We start from the raw sequence: 20393 nt of genomic DNA, 5'->3' as shown, positions 1-20393 counted from the left end.
AATTAAAGAATCGAGACATCATAGCCTCGCCGAGAATGAAATCACAAGAACGAAACGCAGTGAAGCAGGCAGCATCAACCCAAATGAACAACCAAGGTACCCTTCGAGTACACCACAAACTACAACACGATCCAGTCGGTCTGCACCTGCCCGTCCCCCGCGCTCGTCGGCGTCACCGGCTCGTTCGCCGACGACCCTTCCTCCCCCTCCTCCGTCGAATCCATGGTGCATTCCGACACCTCCTCCAGCTTTTCCGCGACTTCCGCGGCGGCCGCCTCGCCCCTCGGGATCACGCAGTAGATCCCCTCGCCCGCGAGCTCCACGTCGATGGCGTCCGCCAGGTGGTAGTGGTGCGCAAACGTCTCCTCGTCCACCGCCAGCTCCACCTCGGGCAGCTCGTCCACGTCCGAGTCGTCGTCGCGCGCGAGGTACACGCCAAAGTCGAGCGTATGGCCGCAGGCCACGGAGGCCGCGCCGTACACCTCGACGTCGTGGATGATGTGCGTCAGCGGCACCTCTCCGCTGAGCTCCTCAAAGGTGGGGTTTTCGTTGACGAAGTTGAAGAGGCTGACTTCGTCGTCGCATTCGGACGCGGGCTCGGGCGCCGCGTCCGCGTCCGAGGAGTCCGTGTCGGAGCTCCACGCGCTCGGCAGCTGAGCCTCCTCTTCCGCCGCCACCCGGTCCGCTTCGGCTTCGGCGGTAGACCACGGCGGCGGCATGTCGTCGCTGTGCACGCTGCTGCCGGTCTCTATCGTGGTGACGCTGGCCTCGTCGCCGTCGCGGCCGCCCCAGGTCGGCAGCAGGTCCAAGCCGATGGTCAGGTCGCTGAGCCGCAGGTCGAGCGCCACGGCCTCGGCCAGCCGCTCGTTGCCGAGCTGCACGAGCGCCGGCAGCACACGACGCGCATTGACGACGGCCTCGACGTCGCGGCACTCGAAGAGCCGCGCCTGCAGCACGTGGTGCAACGAGTGTGCCTCGGGGTCCCACGAGTGCAGGCCGGGCCACGTCGGCAGCCCGTTGTCGTCGATGGACACGGCGGCGAGCTCGACGCCGCTGCAAATGGCCATCTCGAGCAGCGGTACGGCGGTCCCACGTAGATACTCCCGCACGTGGAAGGACATTAGGTAGACGGGCATGCTGCGTCGGATGGCGTCCCGGAACGCGGTTGAGGCAGCCTTGGCCTCGGCGCTTGGCTCGGTTTCTGTTTTCCGTGTACCTAGTGTCAATACAGCCTCTGTCTGCAGGGCCAGTCACCAACACCATCACCTACCTTGGGGAGCTTCGTCTACAGGATCTGCATAGGGAAGGCCTGATGTGTGTGTGTTGTCTTCTTCATCGGTGGGTATTTCGATAATGTTGGCCGGGTTCTCTTCCGGCAGCCAGTGGTAGGCGTCGAAGCTTGTTCGGTTGTACGTCATGGCGGTCAGTGAAGAGGGAGGCTTGTGAAGAGGAAGAAAGAGGGAAGATGCAGTGATGTTGTAAAGATGTGCGGCGGTGTGTTTGGGGATAAAAATGAAACAAGGCAGGGACACCACAAAGAGGAAAAAAGGGGGAACACGGCGTCTCTTATACGCGTGAGCAAAGGAAGATGCTCAAATGCCGTCCTTGCCTCTTGTGTGACGCTGGCTGCACGGATGACTGACTGATTGACGTGGATGCCGTCACCCGGGTTGCAACGGAGAGTCCGATAATAGGCACCCAGACCAGGAAACCAGCGAAAAAAAAGGCAAGGGGAAAAAAGGCGTGCGAACCAAGGCTCTGGGGATTTCAGGCGAAGGAACGCCCTGCATCTGAAAGCGCAGTGCAGCATGCAGCATCACGCCGTTTGCCACGACACGTTTGCATGAGTTAGCGCTTGCAGTGACGAACAACAGCAATCTGTGTGCGTGCATCACCAACAAGGCCTCCTGACACAATGTGAAGAGGAACGGGGTGGATTGAACGTCAGAGTTGCCGTTCCATCGACTCACAAGCATCTCGTCTAATTTTGGAACATGGTGTCATGCAGTCCCGGTTGTCCTACTTAAGGCCCAGGTCGCACTACGTCCACTCTCCGCACAACCACTTGGCCAACGGATTGTGTCGCCCGGGCAAAGATGACACAAGATTCCCGTGACCCGTCGTCCAACCTACAAACCTTGGTCAGTGACGCCTTACCACCCGACCGGCCCAGCGCCGACAAACGCAGCAGCAGTGGCAGCACGCAGTCATCCGTCGTCCGGACGTGGTGCAGCTCCTACCAAGATGAGTCGGCCAATGCCGACCCGTCGCCTCCGCCTCGTCCTCCTTTACCGCCTCCGCCGTACGCCTCACATAGTCGACCTCCTTCATACGTCCCCCGTGCGCCGGCACCGCAGCCGCCGGCACCCGCTGTTGAGACCCCCGCGCCTCACAGCCCAACGTGGGAGCAGCTGCTCGGCGAGCTCCCCGGCAGCGAGCCCGAAGAGCTGCTCTGCGTATGCAGACACTGCCGCGGTCCGCCTTCCATCACCTCTTCCCTCTATGTAGAGCTGGAGAGAGTTCGCACTATGCGGTTCTCGGACTGGAATGGCTGGCGTCAAGCCGATCCATTGTCGGTGCCCCGGAGCAGGCGGCGGCGGCTGGCAAGGCAGCTTAGGAGACTATTTGAATTTCCCAACCGCTAGTGATTGTCAAGCTGCTTCAGTTCGGGTCGAAACCAGATTGATTTGTTTTTGTATGTTCTAGTGTATTTGTATCGTCAATAATATCTCAGAAAAGCATGTTATTCCTTTTGACCGCCAAACGCCGTTCCCGAATGATTTTGCTCGATCGTAGACTCGTAGCTCGCATCGTCGTCAACCATCTCGTCTCGTCTCGCTCCCTTTACAGAATGCCCTCCATCTCCGTCTCGTCCGGTCCTAGTCGCTCCTCCTCATCCGCCGGGGCATCTGCAGCCGCATCGTCAGTAGCCATTCACACCGCCCCCGGCATACCCAACAGTTCTGAACATACCAGTCATGACGGCCTCGCCCTCGGCCTCTGCCTTGCGCTGCATCGCGTAGCCCAGCTTCTTCTGCAGCTTGCGCGCCTTCTTGGAGCTGACCTTTGCGTTGGGCCCGCTGTTCGGTAGGAGGCCCGGCCGCGCGCCGCGCCTCACGTCCACCTTGGCGATCTTGTGCTTGTTCTCCTCGGAGCGCTTCTGGCTCGTCTTGCGGGCCTTGGCCGCGCGGGCGGCGAGCCGGTTCTTGGACGGGCCGTTGGGGTTTTTGACGGAAGGCATCTTGAGGGCAAGGTGAGAGAGAAAATTAGGGCGAGAAGTTTAAGGATGTAAATGGAAGTCGTCGCAAAATAAAGACATGGTCAACTTTTGGAAATATTTTTCTTTTTGCCCCACGACAGATCGGCCCCACTCGAATCAGGACCCTGACACTGACAATTCAACAGATCTAGAAATGCCATCAAATCAATCTCTAGTACATATCTAGGTAGTTAACTAGATATCGTACACTGATACACCTGTATGAAATAAATGTATGAATGCAGCTATATCAACGACGAAATAAACATTTCTTCATATACGCCGCAAGTTCTTTCACCGACTCAGGATCGTCCCCCGAGAACGGGCAGCACTCACACGGCCGGGCCCCGACGGGTCTCGTAGACAGCCTCCTGTACTCCTCCTCCTGGTCCTCCTTGTAGCCCATCGCGCAGACGTACCCCGTCCTCCTCAACAGCACCGCCACGACCAACATTCGCGCCACCGCCGCCGTCCTTTCCCCGAACGGCGACGCGCGGATGAGCTGCTGGTGCCAGCTCGCCGCGCGCCAGAGCGCCTGCTCCCGGTCGCCGACGATGGGCACCTCCGCGGCCATGTACGCCGCCATCTCCGCCAGCAGCGCCTTCAACTCCGGCTGGATCTAGCACTTCAGGGTGCAGTCGCGGTGCCGACTGTGCAGGCGGTGCCCGCGGCGCACCCAGCCCGTCACGAGCAGCCGGTGCGCCTCGCAGAGCGCCACGCCCGTCACGGGCTGCCGCCGCGCCACCACCTCGTCGACCAAGTAGCGCAGCGCGAGCGCGTGGTTGATGGTCTGCTGCCGCGACTCAGCGACGGCCGCCCCGGTCGCTTTGCGGCCGCGCTCGACGAGGTGGTACACGTGCGAAGCGTAGTCGGGGTCTTCTTCGGGGGCGGGGATCGCGGCCGTGACCGAGTTGCCCCAGCAAATGGCGTTGTAGATCCGGAGCGTGTGTTGCCAGCTTGTGCCGCGTGAGTCGAGCGTGTTGGATCCGTAGACAGCGTTGGACAGGTCCAGGGCGACATCGTCGGGCTGGTAGTTGACTCGTCGATTAACTCGTCGGCAGGCGACCATGCCGGAGACTTGATATTCCAACTCCATTGTACTGTTGTGCTCCGTTTTCGCTCTTTTGTCGCTCTCTTCGGCTGACCTGTCCTTATAGCTGGCCTGTACTGTTAAGTAGACGTGAAAATAATCAACTCTTGCAACAAGGCGAGCACACTTTATTTAAGCTGCTGCGAAAAACTTCCGAATCAGTTCTTTTTAAAATTCAACGCGTCCTCCGATAACGATTCCTTCATTTAGCTTGGCGCTTTATCGTATCGTGGCCCTTATTAGGGCCTCACGCTGTAAACGAAACTCACAGCATGACCAACAAGCTTGAGACGCAATCCCCGTAAAATTCGATGGCTACCGCAACTAACCTTTATACAAGACCGATTCTGAAAAACTCAAAAAGCACAATTCAAGCCCGGCAATTATCATATGCCTGCATTTGTGAAATCAATTGCTCCACCCCAGACGCCGTAATGATGTATAGTAATTTCTTTTTCGTCGACAAGAAGACGTGCTTCAATCTTTAATGTGCAGAAGCATGATTGTTGCGGCCAAGCGTGCTCGGTGTGTCGATGCTTGCCCTATCCGCTCGATTGAGCATGCGCTGGCCCTCATCGTTCTCCTCCTCGTCGCTGAGGCCCTCGAGCTCGAACTCTTCGGCATCGCGCAGGCTACCCTCCTCTCGGGCGCCACCATTAAGGCGAATATGTCCGTTAGTGTACTTACCGCCCTTTTCGTCGCTCGAGAGGCGGTCGTAGAGATGGATGAGCATGTTGGCAAACAGGAAAACCATAAAGGCAAGAGAATAAAGAATGAGCGTATAGGAAACGCCGTCCATACCGGACGTCGCAACAAGATTCATCTGCTCCTCAGTGGCACCCATGAACAAGAAGCCCGCGGCGTACATAAGAAAAACAGGAATGTACTGGAAGCTGCTCCAGGTGCGACCATTTTCGTCGAGCGACTGCTTGTCCTTGAGAATAAATGCAATTTCAATAACGCGAGTGACGCCAACAGCCATCAGTGTCTTGCCGAACATGGCGTGCGTCATGGCGCTGACCATTAGCTCCTGGGGATGCGCGGACATGGCCCAGCCAGTGATCAAGATGACAAAGGCGGGAATAAAGTTGCGCTTAGGGTTCCCATCGCGGTCTCGGCTCAGCCAGATACCAGCCAGTCCCGCACACCACCAGACTATGCCCATAGTAGTGTGCTGCCAGTCGTTTTTGACCCAGGCGGTGCCCCAGCGGTGCTCCGTGAAGGTGTTGATGCAGCCCCAGACGGCAATGACGGAGCTGTCAAAGAACTCTTGTGAGCGGCCGGTGCGGCGGATCCACATCTGTCCGGCGAGGAGGATAATGGTCAGGATGATACCATATGCGATGAAGGCACCGCCCATGATGAAGTGTGCGGCGCACTGTCCGAGGTGGTCGCCCTGACAGAAGCCGAGGGTGGTGATGCCGCCAAAGACCATCTGGACCCAGGCGAGCAGGGGCATGGCCTTGCCGATAACGGAGTGAAAGGGCCGGATTAGGAGGCGGATGCGGCCATTGATACCGCGCTCCCAGTGACCCTTGAGATAGAGACCGAGGACGACCTGGCCGACAAGGAGGAGCTGGAGGATGTTGGCGAAGACGGAGTGGACGTTGTTGCCGACGTATTGACGGCCGCCGTGGGCGTGCCCAAGAAAGAAACCGACGAGGGCGAGCGAGGAACCGATAGCCTGGGTTGGGACGTGCCATCGTGATTTGGTCATCTAGAGACAACTGTAAGGCGACAGGGGTCAGGATGCGGAAGGGATCAACCAACTTACACCAAGGACCATCCCAATGGGGAAGATGACGCCGTAGGCGAGCATTTGAATAAAGATGTGAAGCCATGTAATGGAATCCTATTGTGGTGTTAGCTAGTTGCTCAAGGCCATCTTGTCTGTGTCGCGTCGATCGGTACGCACCAGAGGCTCTTTGGTGACAGTTTCGCCCTCTGGAATGGCGGTTTCGCCATCATGGTGATCGTGGGCCCGAGCAGCGCCGACAAAAACGGTTGCAACAAGTAGAGAGGCCGTCGATGCCAGGCAGGCGATATTGCGTGTTTGTCGGGTGGTCATGGCTGTTCGCGCACGCGGACCGGAGCGTGTCTAATAATCTTGGGTCGAGAGGTGGCGTGCACTGGACCGTCCGAACGTGTGCAACTAATGTCGAGTACAAACGGGAGCACCAGAGGTGGAGGAAACGCGGCAGTCGACGTTGAAATAGCGCAATACCAGTGGAAAATTCGGTTCGGCAGCTCGGCCAGCGAATGTCGCGATCAAAGATGCGCAAGGCAGAGTCTGTGGGATGGAATTGGCAAAAGTCAAAAGGGGCGCTGCTCGAAAACGACCTACGGAAGCCCGGATCTCGTCTGGTAACTCGCCAAGTAATCCGGGCATTTATTGCGTTCTTGTTGATTGGCCCCCCACCACACGGTGGGTCGGCCCGCAGTAACCGATACAGGGGGGCAAAGAGCAACTTCGCGAATGCACAAATCGGCCATCCTAGTCGGAAACTAACCGAATCATGCTCACGTTTGCTCCAAACCAGTATATCAATGCAGAGCCGTTGGTTTTTCATATCATGCGGTATTTCTTCTGCCAAAAAAAAGCTTCGGAGCCATCCTCACAGCCCACTCACCCATCAATAACACTGACCACTCTGTATCAGCCAGTCTTCCCAGGCCTCCATTCCCCGTCGCAACTACGGCACTATGGCTGACACGAAACAAATACTCCCGTGTCGAAGTCGCGATCCGGCTCTGAAAGAATCACTGAAAACACTTTTTGACATGCAAATCTTTTTCCATTTTCTCATCCCAAAAAAGTCACTAGGTACCATTTCACCACAATCGATCGTATCCCAGCAGTCAAGCCCGTATCCGACCCTCCATCAGCCTTCCGCAAACAAACAAACCCCCTCATCTTCCCCGAAATCTGCATCTGAAGACCTTGAAGATCGTAACAGTACCCCTAGCTGACTAGCTATCGAAAAATGGAGATGAGGTGCGACGGCGCAGCCGACAAGGCCCCAGGCGCACAGGCGCCAGTCCAGCCGGCATCACCCCGGCGTTGAGGAAGTCCGCAGTGCCCTCGAGCGCCAATGGCGACGAAACTGGCCTGGCGGGCGCCAGTCCGGCCTCGAGCATGCCTTCGTCAATGCGCGGCAGTGGCGCGGAGGCGGGTCGGGCTGGCAGCTCTACCGCCTCCAAGATGCCCGCCTGCCTATGCTTGCGCGAGTTTGAGCTACCAGTCGCACAGCGGTTACAGGTGGTAACGGGGGTTGGTTCGTCTCGGTAGAATTAGATCAATAGTACGCTGAAGAGCAGCAAGACGCCGCCCATGAAGATGAGCAAGACGGAGAAACGTGCTGCAGTGGAAGAATCTGAATCTCGTTTTTTCAGATGGTCAATGGTGATAATTGTAGTCATACTCGTCAGTTTTGCCATCTGATAGCGTTTGGTGCAGTCGTGTTGATGTTGTCAGGGCCGGTAGTCTCGGCGGTGTTGTGGATTGCTGCTGGAAGCGTCTGGACACATTTAGAGTAGGCACGCCAGTATTCCCGTCTATGTAGACCTTCGAACTCGAAACCAAAATGGCAGGATGCCTTTAGAATGACCGAATGAATGACTCTTACCTCATAATTTCGAGGCTATGCTGCGCCGTCGCCATAAGTCTTTGACCAGTCGTCAAAGAAGTTGGTCTTTCAAAAAATGCGATGCAACAAAGGGGACTCGCAGAATTCTTCCTGGTAAATATCATAATGGTCATTTTAGAAGTTGTCAGCATGTCATTTAAAAGAAACAAGAAAAGTCTTTTGTCATTGTTGACCGGGTCTTTTGTGTCTTTCCATCTTCCAATACACTGGATCAAAGGGCGCTCACGCCTGAAGCACTGACAAGGTTGACGAGCCATCTCCCCCAATTGAAGGAGCTAGAATAGCCTATAATGTAATGTCAGTTTTTATTTCTTGTACAAACAAAAAACTCTCAGACAGTTGCAGGCAGGCGAGTGCGGTGACTGCGATGGCACATCAATGGAAAGTAAGACTACCAGAGCAACAGCTAAATTGGCGAAGTTCTTCAACATGTGGTGTAGGCTGCGACGTATGCAGATCCAAGTCTACGGTCAAGTCAATAGATGCCCCCATGGAGTAACCCAGGAAGTGCTTTTGCAAGGTTTCACAGAGATACGATGAACATGCGATATATTTAGAAACAAGTACCTCCTCAAATATTAACATAAAAATACAAAAACTTCCCTCCACATACATGTCCCCCCGCGTGCCTAACTCGAACATGCCGGCTCCTATGCGCAGCTGCTGCGGAGCGCGTTCTTAAGTAACTAGAAGCTGAGCCCGAGAATGGCGCCCAATGGCGCGCACTTGGTTTACTTTGAGCTTCACGTAGCCTCCAGGTGAGCCTCCCTCGTCGTATTTTGGTCCCTATTTCGCTCCCCTTCCTCGAGACGCCGGTTCTTGGCCGCTAGATGGTGGTGCATTTTTCGGTCCTTCCATCGCTGGTATCCAAGCAAGACGACGAGAAATAATAGGAAAACAACGGTTAAGCTCAGGCCGGTGATGGTAGCACTATCGTGAGACGTGCAGTTGACATCGATTTTGGGCGTCTTGTTCATGGTTTCCATGATTTTCGTGGTTGGGTTCGAAGGTGTTGATGATCGTCTGCGAAGCTGAAAGCGGATGCTGGTGCTTTTGTAGTCGCTCTCTTGGGTACATCGCATGTAATTTGCCGCAGACTGGAGATCGGTCCTATCATAAAGTATGAGTTCTAGGAAGACACCACCTCGTTGACTGGCGGTCTTCCTGTGACTCTTGGGAAGCCCAAGACACAATAAGCTTCTTTCAGAGACGCCGACCCCGCGAAAGAACAGCGCGACCAAAGTCTGGTACGCCATTGTGCCCTGGTCTCAACGCAAGAAAGAGATGAAAAGAAGGTTCTTTGCTGCGTGTGGGTGATTCGCAAGGCCAACCAGCTTATTTGTCCTTTGCCAGAGACTCAATGAGTTTCCTCGCCTTGTCCCAGAGCTCCGCCTCCATGTCCCGCTCGACCTTTGTGCTGCGACTGTTAAGCCAGCCGACGTCCAAATTGCCGATAGCGCCCAGCCCGTTAGGCCGGAGCGACGCCTTAGCCGAAGCGTTGGGGTCGCCGCGCGACGCGCTGTTGAGGTCGACGATGCTGGCTTCCTCGAGCGCCATGATCTGGCGCTTCATGCGCACGTCAATGTCGTGCAGCGCGGTGAGAAACGCGTCGGTGGACTGGGTAAAGGCCTCCTTTGCGGCGTGCGCGTTAATTTCGGAGCCCCCTTGCTCGGCGGGTGAACTGGTTGACGATGGGGTGGTGAGCGAGTTGAGGGCTGTGGCGGCATGGCTCATGAGCTGCACAGCTGACTTGTCGATGGCATTTAGTTGGCTGATGTTTTCTTCAATCGTGAAAGGCTCATGTATATCGACGGGCGATCCATCGCCCATGGCTACGTCGTTAGGTGATGTCATTGCGAGTTGTGACCTGGGAGTTTGTTATGCTGGTTGATGGAGAGGAGAACCCTGCTTGACTGAAGTGGTCAGTGATAGTTACCTGTAGGCTGTGGGGGCGCGGCGTGTAGGTTGTCCGGTGCATTTTATGCAGACGAGGACGTCAAAGAATAAGGTAGTCCGCTCGACTGGGAAAACTTCTTGAGCAAATAACATGCACAGAGAATTTAGGGAGGAAAAGAATATTTCCAGTTATGTGTACTTTACATTCGTCCTTTCTCTGCATAGATTCATTCGGTACCAGGAAAGCTTATTAAGGAGCAAACATTGTACAGCCGCGACCTTCTCCGGCTTGCGCTACGATAAATATGGGGCGCCTCGCAAACCAAGGCTGCTTCGCAACTCCATCACCGACTTCATTTTCACTTCTCGCATTCTTCCATCTATGCGACTTGTGCCACGCCCGCGCGCACGTGCCAACCCGAGAATAGCCATCACTAGTCGTCTCTCCCGACTCGATAGCTACGAAAATAGGGTTCTATTCCTTGCGCGTTACGCTGCGCGCCTGGCCGACGCGCACAGCACCGCACGCGAAGATCCAAGTCGCATCACCGCTACCCCACGACTCGGCCCATCACACCTTTCAATCCATCCACGTTGGTTAACACTCTCGAATCCAGCTCGTCATAAAACATCAAATATCTCGACAAGATGACACAGCAAACACCTGTCCCTCCTCCGGTTTACGGCCAGCCCGTCCCTGCCCCAGCACCGCCGCCTCCTGCCGCCCCGGCTACGACGACTACCCCGGCACCTGCGTCGAATGCCATGTCCAATCACAATCTCAACCAGATAGTAAGTGTGAAGCATGGATGACGGCTGCGGTAACTCATTTAGCTGCTCTGCCGCTAGCCCAGTCTCTATGCATGATGGCGATGCGATTGTGGGCTTACCTGAAACAACAAGGTCACCGATTATTTATTGAAGAGAGGCTTCAACCGCACCGAAGAGGTTTTCCGCACAGAGTCCAAGCATCTTGGCTCAGATGGAAAGCCCATTCATCAGCCTGCAATTCTGGGACCTAAGAAGTACGGTAAGGCCTACAGACTTCTAAAGGCCTGGGTGTTCAATAATCTTGAAATCTACAAGGTGCGTACTTCCCTGTCTTGGTCACTACATAACATCTAATGCCGTCCAGTTCGAGTTGTCAAAGCTCCTCTGGCCACTATTCGTCTACTCCTACATCGCCCTCGTTGAAGATGGCTACACCGAGGACGCCAAAATTTATCTCAAAGATATGGGTCCCCAGTTCCAAGGGGCGCATGCTGACGACTTGAAGACTTTCGCCACCGTCACGCTACCAGCCCATACTTCGGAGAATCCTACCATAGCGCTCTATAAGAACAACAAATACAGGATCCCGCTTAACCAACATGCCACCGGGGACCTGTTCAACTTCCTCGAACGCGAGTCCGATAATGGCGGCACAGTCATCCGCCAAATCCTTGTCAATCACTGCCAGATTGACTCGACACAACGAGGCCCTATTACCCCCTTTAGTTTCGAGGCTGTTTTCCGACGTGCCAAGAACATGGATGTGGACGATATTGATACCAAGGAAGGTGTACCGGGCATTAAGCTGGGGCTCTCAAATAAGGATGTTCTTGATCCCGCAGCTCCCCTCCAACTGGGGCCACTCCCCATGGAACCTGAACTGCGTGATGACGTACGCGCCGAACTTGAAGATGAAGAGAAACGCAACCCATCGGCGCCGGGTACCTCGACGCTTCTGGAAGTGTTCGACCAAAAGATCAAGCGTGAGGATAGTGATGATGCTCCAAACCGAGCTGATCTTCCCCTACCCCCATCCAGGCCGCGAGACATTATGCTGGAGATGCAGAGGCTCCGCGAAAACAGAGATCGCTTCAAGATCGAGGGACGGACCGGAGGCGTTGGAATCGCCGTCAGCGCCTGCATGTTCACATTTCACAATACACTGGGCAGCGTTGCTTGCATGGACTTCTCTGATGATGGGCAACTCGTTGCGGCCGGCACTTCTGAGTCGTACATCAGAGTTTGGTCGTTGGATGGCAAGGCCCTATCATCTATGAATGCTCACGAGAGGGACTCCAAGTTCAACAGCAGAAAGCTGATTGGTCACTCAGGGCCTGTGTACGACGTGTCATTCTCTGACTCGGCCGCGGGCGCGCCTCAGCGACTGTTTGGAGACGAGGCCCAGCCGGGCGCCAAGATCGACACCAAGGCCAAAATGCTGCTGTCCTGCTCTGCCGACGGTCAGATTAGACTGTGGTCCCTTGAATCATGGTCCTGTCTTGCTGTGTACAGGTCTCATGATGGCCCAGTATACCGAACACAATGGGGTCCTCATGGACACTACTTCCTGAGCGCTGGCTACGACAGAGCTGTCCGCCTATGGATGCAGGACCATGCTTCGCCACAGCGCCTGCTTGTTGGGCACGACACGTCGCTTTCTGCCATTGCCTGGCATCCCAACGGCTTGTACGCATTTTCCGCATCCGACGAAACCGACAAGTCCATTCGCATGTGGTCCGTTGTCACCGGCAGCTGCGTGCGAGTGTTCTCTGGTCACATGGACTACATCAGCGCCCTGGAATGCGCACCAAATGGAAAACTCCTTGCTAGCGCTGACATTGCTGGCAACATTTTCTTTTGGGATATTTCTAAGGGAACACGTATCAAACGCTCCCGGGGCCACGGCAAGGGTGGTATCTGGTCTCTGAGCTTTAGTGTCGAGTCCACTGTGCTGGCTTCTGGTGGACAGGACGGCACGGTCCGATTGTGGGATGTAGAATCTCCCGCCGATCCCCAAAAAGCTGCACAACACGCCGGTCTAGATGCCGGTGCGCTTGCAGGTGCTGATGCCCTCAGCGCCGGTGCACAAGATGCTTCTCGGTCTACGGGTGCCACAGCTCAGCAAGGTGCGGCCTCGGCCAACGCAGCAAGCGGCTCTAAGAAGAAGAGCAAGGAGGTCATGATCACGCCGGACCAAATCAGCGCGTTCCCTACCAAGAAGACACCAATCACAAAGGTGAAGTTTACGAGGATGAATTTGGTGGTCGTTGGGGGTTGCTTTGAGCCCGAACGATAGATGTTTTGCATTGTGAGCAGTTTTAAAGGGGCAAAGGTTGCCATTGCGTAGGAGGGCAGTAGTCTTTTTAGGGTTATGAAATGTATTAGGCGCTCGACGGCGACTGTCCTGGAGTTTGGAGTCATTTTGTAAACTAGCTGGGAAGGTAACGGGAGATGGCTATACCTCAGCATTTGACCAGCATATTAAAAGGGGCAAATGGAATTTTCTTTTTATTTCCTTGGCGTTCAGGAACTCTCATCCCCAAAACTGTAGACACGATTATTACCTATGTACCTGCTCAATGCAAACAGAAGGGAAGGAACAAGTGGGGCGCGACAACGGTACCTCCAGGTGACCAACCTCCACTGACGTTGATTGATGCTGTTGGAGCTTCCTTGGTGCCTGTCGCTCCGCCACCTACTTACCTACCTCTCTCCATTGCTTTCGTTTTTCCCGCAACCAAAAACAACACGCAATCCCACCTTGTAGATCAATCCGTTTTGCGGCATTACCACTGTCATCATGGACGTCGAGGAGTCTCCGTGGGCTGACTCGACCCAGACCACTGGCGCTTCGCAGGGCGACGCACTCGGCTCCCCGCCGGCGTCCGCCACAGCGCCGACCGCCAGCACCTCGTCCCCGTCGGCCGGACGCTCCGCCCGCGGCCCTCGTCGCCTTATCGCGCAGCCGACCCGTCTCGAGGCCGTCGAGGACCCCCTCGGACCGCTAAGCGCCTCCAACGACGATGACGACGGCTCCGGTCCCACCGAGGCGACGCCCCCGGTCCCGCCGCAAAAGGAGCAGCTGGTGATGCGCACGACGATGCCGCCGCAGCAGCAGCACGCCCAGCCCCGGCGACCGGCCGACCCGCACCGCATCGATGACGACAACACCGACGCCGCCGGGTTCAGGGGCCCCCGCGTGCCGCCGCCCGTGGACGCCGCCGTGCCCAGCGCCTACCAGAGCAGCCAGCAGCCCAGCGTCAGCGTGGAGCAGGCCGCCAAGCCTACCTTTCACATCAGCGTCGGGGATCCGGTCAAGATTGGAGATCTGACGAGCTCTCATATCGTCTACTCTGTGCGGACAAAGGTGAGCCGACTCAGCTACTAGATAAAGAATGCATTGCAGCTGACATGTTTGCTTGCCAACCAGACCACGTCCCGCGCGTACAAGCAACCCGAGTTCGAGGTGAAGCGTCGGTACCGGGACTTCCTCTGGCTATACAACTCGCTTCACACAAACAACCCCGGCTACGTGGTCCCGCCGCCGCCCGAGAAGCAGGCCGTCGGCCGCTTCGACAGTAACTTTGTCGAGGCCAGACGCGCGGCCCTGGAGAAGATGCTCAACAAGGTGACCGCGCACCCGACCCTGCAACACGACGGCGATGTCAAGATCTTCCTGGAGAGCGAAGCCTTTAATGTGGACGTGAAGCAAAAGGAGCGCCGTGACCCGCTTCCCTCGGAGAGCAAGGGCGTGCTGGGCTCGCTGGGCATCAACGTCGGCGGCGGCAGCAAGTTCGTCGAGCAGGACGACTGGTTCCACGAGCGCAAGATCTACCTGGACGCGCTGGAGAACCAGCTGAAGGGCCTGCTCAAGGCCATTGAGACCATGGTCGGGCAGCGCAAGATGATGGCCGAGGCAGCCGGCGAGTTCTCGGCGTCACTGCACGCGCTGTCGACGGTGGAGCTGTCGCCGTCGCTATCGCAGCCGCTGGATGCGCTCTCGGACCTGCAGCTGACGATCCGCGACGTCTACGATCGGCAGGCGCAGCAGGACGTGCTGACGTTTGGCATCACGATCGAGGAGTACATCCGGCTCATCGGCTCCGTCAAGCAGGCGTTTGGCCAGCGGCAAAAGGGGTTCTACGCGTGGCACTCGGCCGAGTCAGAGCTGCAGAAGAAGAAGGCGACGCAGGACAAGCTGCTGCGCCAGGGTAAGAGCCAGCAGGACCGCCTGAATCAGATGAACGTCGAGGTGGCCGAAGCAGAGAAGAAGGTGCACCAGGCCAGGCTCCTGTTTGAGGACATGGGCCGCTGCCTGCGCAGCGAGCTGGACCGCTTCGAGAGGGAAAAGGTGGAGGATTTCAAGAGCGGCGTCGAGACCTTTTTGGAGAGTGCGGTGGAAGCACAGAAGGAGGTGAGTCCATCTTTGTGCCGCGCTGATACTCTCAGTGAGTAACTAGCTAATGTTGATTTTCTAGTTGATTGAAAAATGGGAGACGTTCCTGATGCAGCTTGACGCCGAGGATGACGCGTCGGCATTCTACAAGCCCCCGGTATACCAGAGCGCGAAGAAGGGTACAGGTGACACGGCGATTGACCGTGCGAGAGCGCGAATGGACGAAGACTCTGATTAAATAGTTGCTACTACGACTAGTCATTTTCATGGTTGGTATCATTTTTTTGGCAAGGCGTTTTGCAAGGATGTCTCTGCTATGGACTTGAGCTGAAGTGTAGGGATGCGTTGTGTTGCTAAATCGAATATGAGCATACATACGATGCAATAAAACTGAATTTTGCCTTGCATTCATGCTTCGGTACTGGTTTCGGGTTGATTTGATTTTCAACAGACTTCAGGCGGATCGTCGTTTTGGTGGTGGTGAACGGGGTTACTTGTAGGCCGACTGGAGGCGGAATTCCCCGAGACTACCCATTTTTATTAGCACCTCATCGTTTTGTCCATCCTCCGTCGCTTGGAGTCCAAGTTCCGATGAAGACCAACTCTCGAGCAAGCATAGACGCTAAATTGAGATGACTCGCAAAATGGACGAAAACGAGGTAACCGGACAGGGGGGGCGCAGAGAGGCTAGAAGTCTAGAGCCCAACTCGATTGTACCAGGTCGATGGCTGAGACGCAGCCAAGAACCCCCCCCCCCAAAGCTTAGAAACGAGGCCCTAGCTGGAAAATTGCGCCGCAGTGGGGAATCCATCTATATCTGCGCCTCTTGTTAGGGGAAACGACTCGGGAAGCGTCTCGCCTCGCCCCAGCCTTCAGCTGACTTTGCCGGCGGCCCCCATGCCCATGGGTTTCTGTTTCCTCGCCCCGGTAATTTGCCTGCCTGCTTGCGAGTCCTGGTGTGTTTGCTTTTTTCCTTTCCTTTTTGTGACAAGACACGAACAACTATCACATACTTCTACCTCTCTTCGCAAATCCATTTATCGCGTTGTCGCGTTGTCGAGGCAATCAGTGCAAGCAACGTCTACTACACCACTCTAACTCTCCGCTCGCTGAGAAGCCTCATCGGCTGGCCCCTTTTAGCAATCGCCGTTTCGGAGCCCCAGCGCAAATTCCAATCCAATCCGCAGCAATTCTACAATTTACACCACTCTCCTGAACGCGGAAAAATTGTTGCAGGATCCTTGTTCGGAAAACAGAAAAAGAAATCATGGATACCATGCGCATCCTCGACCAACACATTGACCGGTCCCTGTTGACGCTTCCGCCTGCTGAAGCTGGCCAGTGTCAATTCATCTGGACCAATGCGCCGCGCCCGCGACGGTCCAGGGAAGAGGATGAACACACACTCGCATCGCCCTCTACTACTGCTACAGAATACAAGAAAAATAGAAAGACCACGATGCCGGCGACAGCAGAGAGCGACGCCGGCGGCTTGCTGGGAATGCTGCAGCAGGCATGCCGCCGCAGCGTCAGGGTTCCCCGCAAGCAGATGCGGAAGATCCTCACCAGGACGCAAGATAACCGGCAGCAGCCGCACGGGCAAGGTCACGACGGCGTCAGGAGGTGGTCAGTGGCGACGCTCGTGGAGAGCGAGAGCTATTATGAGGAACGGACGAAGACGAAAGAGCAGTGATTCTGTCGGTTGGCGCCTCTTCTTCTATTCCTGTTCTTTATTCCGCACACGCAACTTGCCCTTCTCGACGGGTTTGTTTGTGTAGCCGCTCGCCCACAGCCTGATCGCGGGCCTGATGCTGCCCGACCTTTTTTTCTTGGGCTTTGCATACGACCCTTGTCTCGATGGATGACACGAGGCATGCAAAGGCATTTTGATACCCTTTTTTATAAACTGCACATTGCTTCAGCACACGAAACGTTGCATCTCTACATAGTTACGATACGATATCCAGATACATGCAATTCTATTATTTCTTTTTGCTTCAAGACGAGTACAGGGCAAGCAGCCCCATATATATGTAGAATATCCGTCACGTTTTAAATGTTCTGTATCGATTCAAAAATACAAAATAATGTTACAAGTATGCTGTGTACCACTTCAAACTGCTTCTCCCAAGAATAACACATCCGCCATGCCAAATCTCATCTCCGTCATTCCCCTTTACTTGCGCTTCCCGGACGGTCCAGGCGGTCCCTTCTTCGAGCCGCTCTCCTGCATCGAGCCCGTATCCTTAGGCGCATATCCCGCCAGCAAATCCGCAAAGGCGTCCCCCGTACCCGACGCCCCCGCCGTGGCCGAGGCAGGCGCCGACGTCTCCGCCAAACCCTCCTCCGCGGTGGCGGCGGCATCGAACCCGCGGCCGAAGCGCTCGCGGAAGGCGGCCAAGCGTCCGGCCTCGTCAAGCTCCACGTTGCGCAGCGACTTGTCGCTCGGCTGCCACAGCAGCGCGTTGCGCGTGTCCTTGGCCGGCCGGTACAGTGGCTCCGGCGAGGTGGTCCGCATCGTGTACGTCGACCCGTCCGACAGGCGCACCATCTGCGTGAACTTGTAGGGCCGGCGCGGTCGGGCGATGAAAGTAGCGTGGCGGGCGTGCGCGCGCAGCGAGGACGGTGCCGTGCTGCTGGCTTGTGTGGTGGTGATGGTGGTTGTCGTGGAAAGGAGGCACGAGGCGCGCGTGGGCGCCAGGGCGACGGGGAGTCTCGTCATGGTGGTCGTACCGGGTCTCTGCAGAGACTGTATGTGTTGATTGGTTGAATTTGCCCGGTTTTATTTGTCAATTGGCGGCTCGATGAGAGAAAAGGGAGGGCAATTGGGTTCGTAGAGGTTGTGATGTGGTGTGGTCAAAGTGAGGCCTGAGGTGGCTCCGCAAAATTTCCTTGTCCTCAGTGACGGGTATCGATAAGCTCCGACGACGTCAAGAACCCCCCGAAGCTAAGCTGTGGACATGAAACTTGAGAACTACACAAACTCGACCTCGGCGCGTTGTGACGCTGTGCCGTTTCCCAGCTTGATTGGTCGTTCTGTATACTGAGAAAGCATTTTCCTTGCATCTGGCATTTTGTTTCCGTTTTGCACCGCCAGCGTCCCGCAATGGGCAACAGTTGACAATGAAACTCTTCACAGCGATGCGGCCTTTGCCGCGATTGCCCTACCATACGTCCCTGGCAGAGCAACAGTCCGTGAGGCTTTGGGGGACGCAGTACGTGAGGCACTTTGGCATGATGCAGGTGGTGCGGCGGGTGCAGGACGGGGTCGGCGTCGCCATTGGCTTCTGCGACACTGTGACGGGGCGCCCGCTGTCAACGATCCTGCCAAAAGAGCTTGCGCCGGTACTGCAGACCGTGACTGGACAGGGCTCTTCTACATGTACAGTCCTTCCTACTCCATGCTAACCGTTTCAGCTACTAATTGCACCTACTATAGATACACAGAGCCGCGGCTTCCGACCCTCAGCGCCCCAACCCGCTCCCTGGCACGTGTCGCCGCCGACGCCGCCAACCACCGACCTCAAGGCACCAAACCCTCCGCCCGAGCAGCTGCGCGCAGTCATGCGTCTTCTCTCGCAGTCCGTCGTCGTATGCACAGCAGCCGGGCACGACAGCATGCCCCGCGCGATGACCATGTCGTCCTTTACGTCCCTGACTCTCAAGCCCACGCCAGTCATCACTTTCAACGTGGCGACGCCGAGCCGCACGCTCGACGCGATCGCAGCCAGTCGCGGCTTCAACATACACATACTATCCGGCGACGCGAGCGGCGCGGCGGTGGCGGACCACTTCACGCGGGGAAACGTGGGCGACGACCTCTTTGCGGGCTTGGACGGCGTAGTGGTGGAGCAGAGCGCAGCTGCCGTGCCGCCGTTGTTGCGGGGGAAGGGTGTAGTACATGTGCTTCGCTGCCGTCTCCTCGATGACGAGCCGTCAAGGGGCTTCGTCAAGGTGCGGGATCATATGATTGTTGTGGCGGAGGTGGTAGAGATGATCTCGGGCGTTGAGAGCAAGGAGTTTGGTCTGGCGTACGCGGACCGCAAATACCGACAGGTAGGCGGTGTTATTTCCAATGATTAGAAGGTACATGGATGCAGTGTAATTGTACAAATAGATATTCCGGAATAAACGGCGTTGATTGGGCAGCCTGACTGGGTTCTGATGCATGATGTCTGCCACATTTGTGCTGTTACTTGGGTTGGCGGGCAGTGTTTCACTAGGGCTCCATCAGAGGCTTCTCAAGCTTCGTCAAAGACCACTGGATCTTGCTAGAGATCGACGGGAACATCCCATTAAATAGGATTAAAGTAAATTCGGAATCTTCATCCTTCTTCATGATCCAAGCTTGCCAACGGGCTGGCGTGTGTTGGTCTGAGGGGCCGATAAGATAAGAAACCTTTTATGGGACTATTGGGGACCTTGGTGGCGGTGGGCTGTTGCCTGCTGTGGAGGACGGCGAGAATCTTCCAGAGAGTGCACGACAGGTTGCACAGGTGAAGGCAAACGGGAGAAGTCCTCGTTTTCGAATGAATTGGGTACAAACGGTGTAAGACTGGTACGACCCAGCCACTTTGCCACAAAGTCAGCCTCCCGGTTTTCTGCAGGCTGGCGTCTTCACCTGAGTGAAGTTGTTTGCTGTGAAGAACCAACCCCGCCAGATGGCTAGGTAGCCAGGCTGTTATCAGGCTGCAGCGGGACTGCATCGGCGGCATGAAAAAGATTGGGTGCGATTTAGCGGTGTCCAAAGCCACCGCAGCCACTGAAACTGGCCACTACAGGGCCCTTGCCGGTGGGGGATGTGCCAGAAACCTCCCCTGCCGTCCAGCTCCGTCTCGACCAATCACAGGGCCCCCATCCCGTTGCTGTGGAAAAGGTACCGCCCGTTTCTCCGTAGAATCTCATGGAAACTCTGGATAGTGGCGGGCAGACCAAACGCAGCTGGCACAACCCTTTTTAGCTCGAACCTCGTTTCTATTTCTTCCTCTTGGTTCTTCTCTCCTCATCAACCTCTCTTCTTCATACCGCATCTTCTCCCCCCTTTACCTCCGTGCTAAATCGATCTTTGGACACTTGATCTGTCTAGAGCTTCGCATCAACCTTTGCTCTTTCCATTACCAGCGTCTAGGTAAGCTTTTGCCCAACTCCGTTGTTCGTACCGGCTTGGAGGCCAGCTCCTCTTCGAAGTTTGCCAGAGCTAGGTCAGCAGATAGACCGCTCTACCTGCTCAACCGTCTGCTTTATGTGAACGTTGTGTTGTCGATCAATTGATCAACGCCACGCCGTTTGCGCAGCCGCTTCTGCCCCGCCATTCACCGACCGTTGCCTCCTCGC

At 56.0% G+C, this 20393-nt stretch overlaps 11 protein-coding genes across 11 annotated transcripts; 5 read left to right on the top strand and 6 right to left on the bottom strand.

The window, feature by feature from the left end:
* Window positions 1-119: 119 nt before the first annotated feature.
* On the bottom strand, window positions 120-1418 carry ISF_01497 (hypothetical protein; the record flags this gene model as incomplete). The annotated part of the gene is made up of 2 exons (XM_018845104.1): window positions 120-1201; window positions 1271-1418. 2 exons carry the CDS (start codon window positions 1416-1418, stop codon window positions 120-122), a joined length of 1230 nt encoding a protein of 409 aa, XP_018707870.1.
* A 678-nt stretch (window positions 1419-2096) lies between these two features.
* ISF_01496 (Wilm's tumor protein) lies at window positions 2097-2645 on the top strand (the record flags this gene model as incomplete). The annotated part of the gene is made up of 1 exon (XM_018845103.1): window positions 2097-2645. The coding sequence occupies one exon, from the start codon at window positions 2097-2099 to the stop codon at window positions 2643-2645; it is 549 nt and encodes a 182-aa protein (XP_018707869.1).
* A 199-nt stretch (window positions 2646-2844) lies between these two features.
* On the bottom strand, window positions 2845-3241 carry ISF_01495 (hypothetical protein; the record flags this gene model as incomplete). The annotated part of the gene is made up of 2 exons (XM_018845102.1): window positions 2845-2909; window positions 2974-3241. The coding sequence occupies 2 exons, from the start codon at window positions 3239-3241 to the stop codon at window positions 2845-2847; spliced, it is 333 nt and encodes a 110-aa protein (XP_018707868.1).
* Window positions 3242-3591: 350 nt separating this feature from the next.
* On the bottom strand, window positions 3592-4355 carry ISF_01494 (hypothetical protein; the record flags this gene model as incomplete). Its single annotated transcript, XM_018845101.1, has 2 exons — window positions 3592-3909; window positions 3936-4355. The coding sequence occupies 2 exons, from the start codon at window positions 4353-4355 to the stop codon at window positions 3592-3594; spliced, it is 738 nt and encodes a 245-aa protein (XP_018707867.1).
* A 478-nt stretch (window positions 4356-4833) lies between these two features.
* ISF_01493 (putative domain YCR061W, C-terminal) lies at window positions 4834-6417 on the bottom strand (the record flags this gene model as incomplete). The annotated part of the gene is made up of 3 exons (XM_018845100.1): window positions 4834-6066; window positions 6124-6201; window positions 6265-6417. The coding sequence occupies 3 exons, from the start codon at window positions 6415-6417 to the stop codon at window positions 4834-4836; spliced, it is 1464 nt and encodes a 487-aa protein (XP_018707866.1).
* A 2914-nt stretch (window positions 6418-9331) lies between these two features.
* Window positions 9332-9850, bottom strand: ISF_01492 (Mediator complex, subunit Med11; the record flags this gene model as incomplete). The annotated part of the gene is made up of 1 exon (XM_018845099.1): window positions 9332-9850. One exon carries the CDS (start codon window positions 9848-9850, stop codon window positions 9332-9334), a length of 519 nt encoding a protein of 172 aa, XP_018707865.1.
* A 690-nt stretch (window positions 9851-10540) lies between these two features.
* ISF_01491 (WD40/YVTN repeat-like-containing domain protein) lies at window positions 10541-12959 on the top strand (the record flags this gene model as incomplete). The annotated part of the gene is made up of 3 exons (XM_018845098.1): window positions 10541-10684; window positions 10796-10978; window positions 11028-12959. 3 exons carry the CDS (start codon window positions 10541-10543, stop codon window positions 12957-12959), a joined length of 2259 nt encoding a protein of 752 aa, XP_018707864.1.
* Window positions 12960-13463: 504 nt separating this feature from the next.
* On the top strand, window positions 13464-15297 carry ISF_01490 (Vps5-like protein; the record flags this gene model as incomplete). The annotated part of the gene is made up of 3 exons (XM_018845097.1): window positions 13464-14030; window positions 14094-15077; window positions 15142-15297. 3 exons carry the CDS (start codon window positions 13464-13466, stop codon window positions 15295-15297), a joined length of 1707 nt encoding a protein of 568 aa, XP_018707863.1.
* A 1029-nt stretch (window positions 15298-16326) lies between these two features.
* Window positions 16327-16752, top strand: ISF_01489 (hypothetical protein; the record flags this gene model as incomplete). Its single annotated transcript, XM_018845096.1, has 1 exon — window positions 16327-16752. The coding sequence occupies one exon, from the start codon at window positions 16327-16329 to the stop codon at window positions 16750-16752; it is 426 nt and encodes a 141-aa protein (XP_018707862.1).
* Window positions 16753-17235: 483 nt separating this feature from the next.
* On the bottom strand, window positions 17236-17781 carry ISF_01488 (hypothetical protein; the record flags this gene model as incomplete). The annotated part of the gene is made up of 1 exon (XM_018845095.1): window positions 17236-17781. The coding sequence occupies one exon, from the start codon at window positions 17779-17781 to the stop codon at window positions 17236-17238; it is 546 nt and encodes a 181-aa protein (XP_018707861.1).
* A 401-nt stretch (window positions 17782-18182) lies between these two features.
* On the top strand, window positions 18183-19142 carry ISF_01487 (Flavin reductase-like, FMN-binding protein; the record flags this gene model as incomplete). Its single annotated transcript, XM_018845094.1, has 2 exons — window positions 18183-18441; window positions 18499-19142. The coding sequence occupies 2 exons, from the start codon at window positions 18183-18185 to the stop codon at window positions 19140-19142; spliced, it is 903 nt and encodes a 300-aa protein (XP_018707860.1).
* Between the last annotated feature and the right edge of the window lie 1251 nt (window positions 19143-20393).

This window comes from Cordyceps fumosorosea (assembly GCF_001636725.1).
Source record: "Cordyceps fumosorosea ARSEF 2679 chromosome Unknown scaffold_2, whole genome shotgun sequence".
Classification (NCBI taxonomy): Eukaryota; Fungi; Ascomycota; class Sordariomycetes; order Hypocreales; family Cordycipitaceae; genus Cordyceps; species Cordyceps fumosorosea.
Note: the sequence above shows the minus strand (reverse complement) of the source record. Positions and strands in the feature narration are given on the sequence as shown.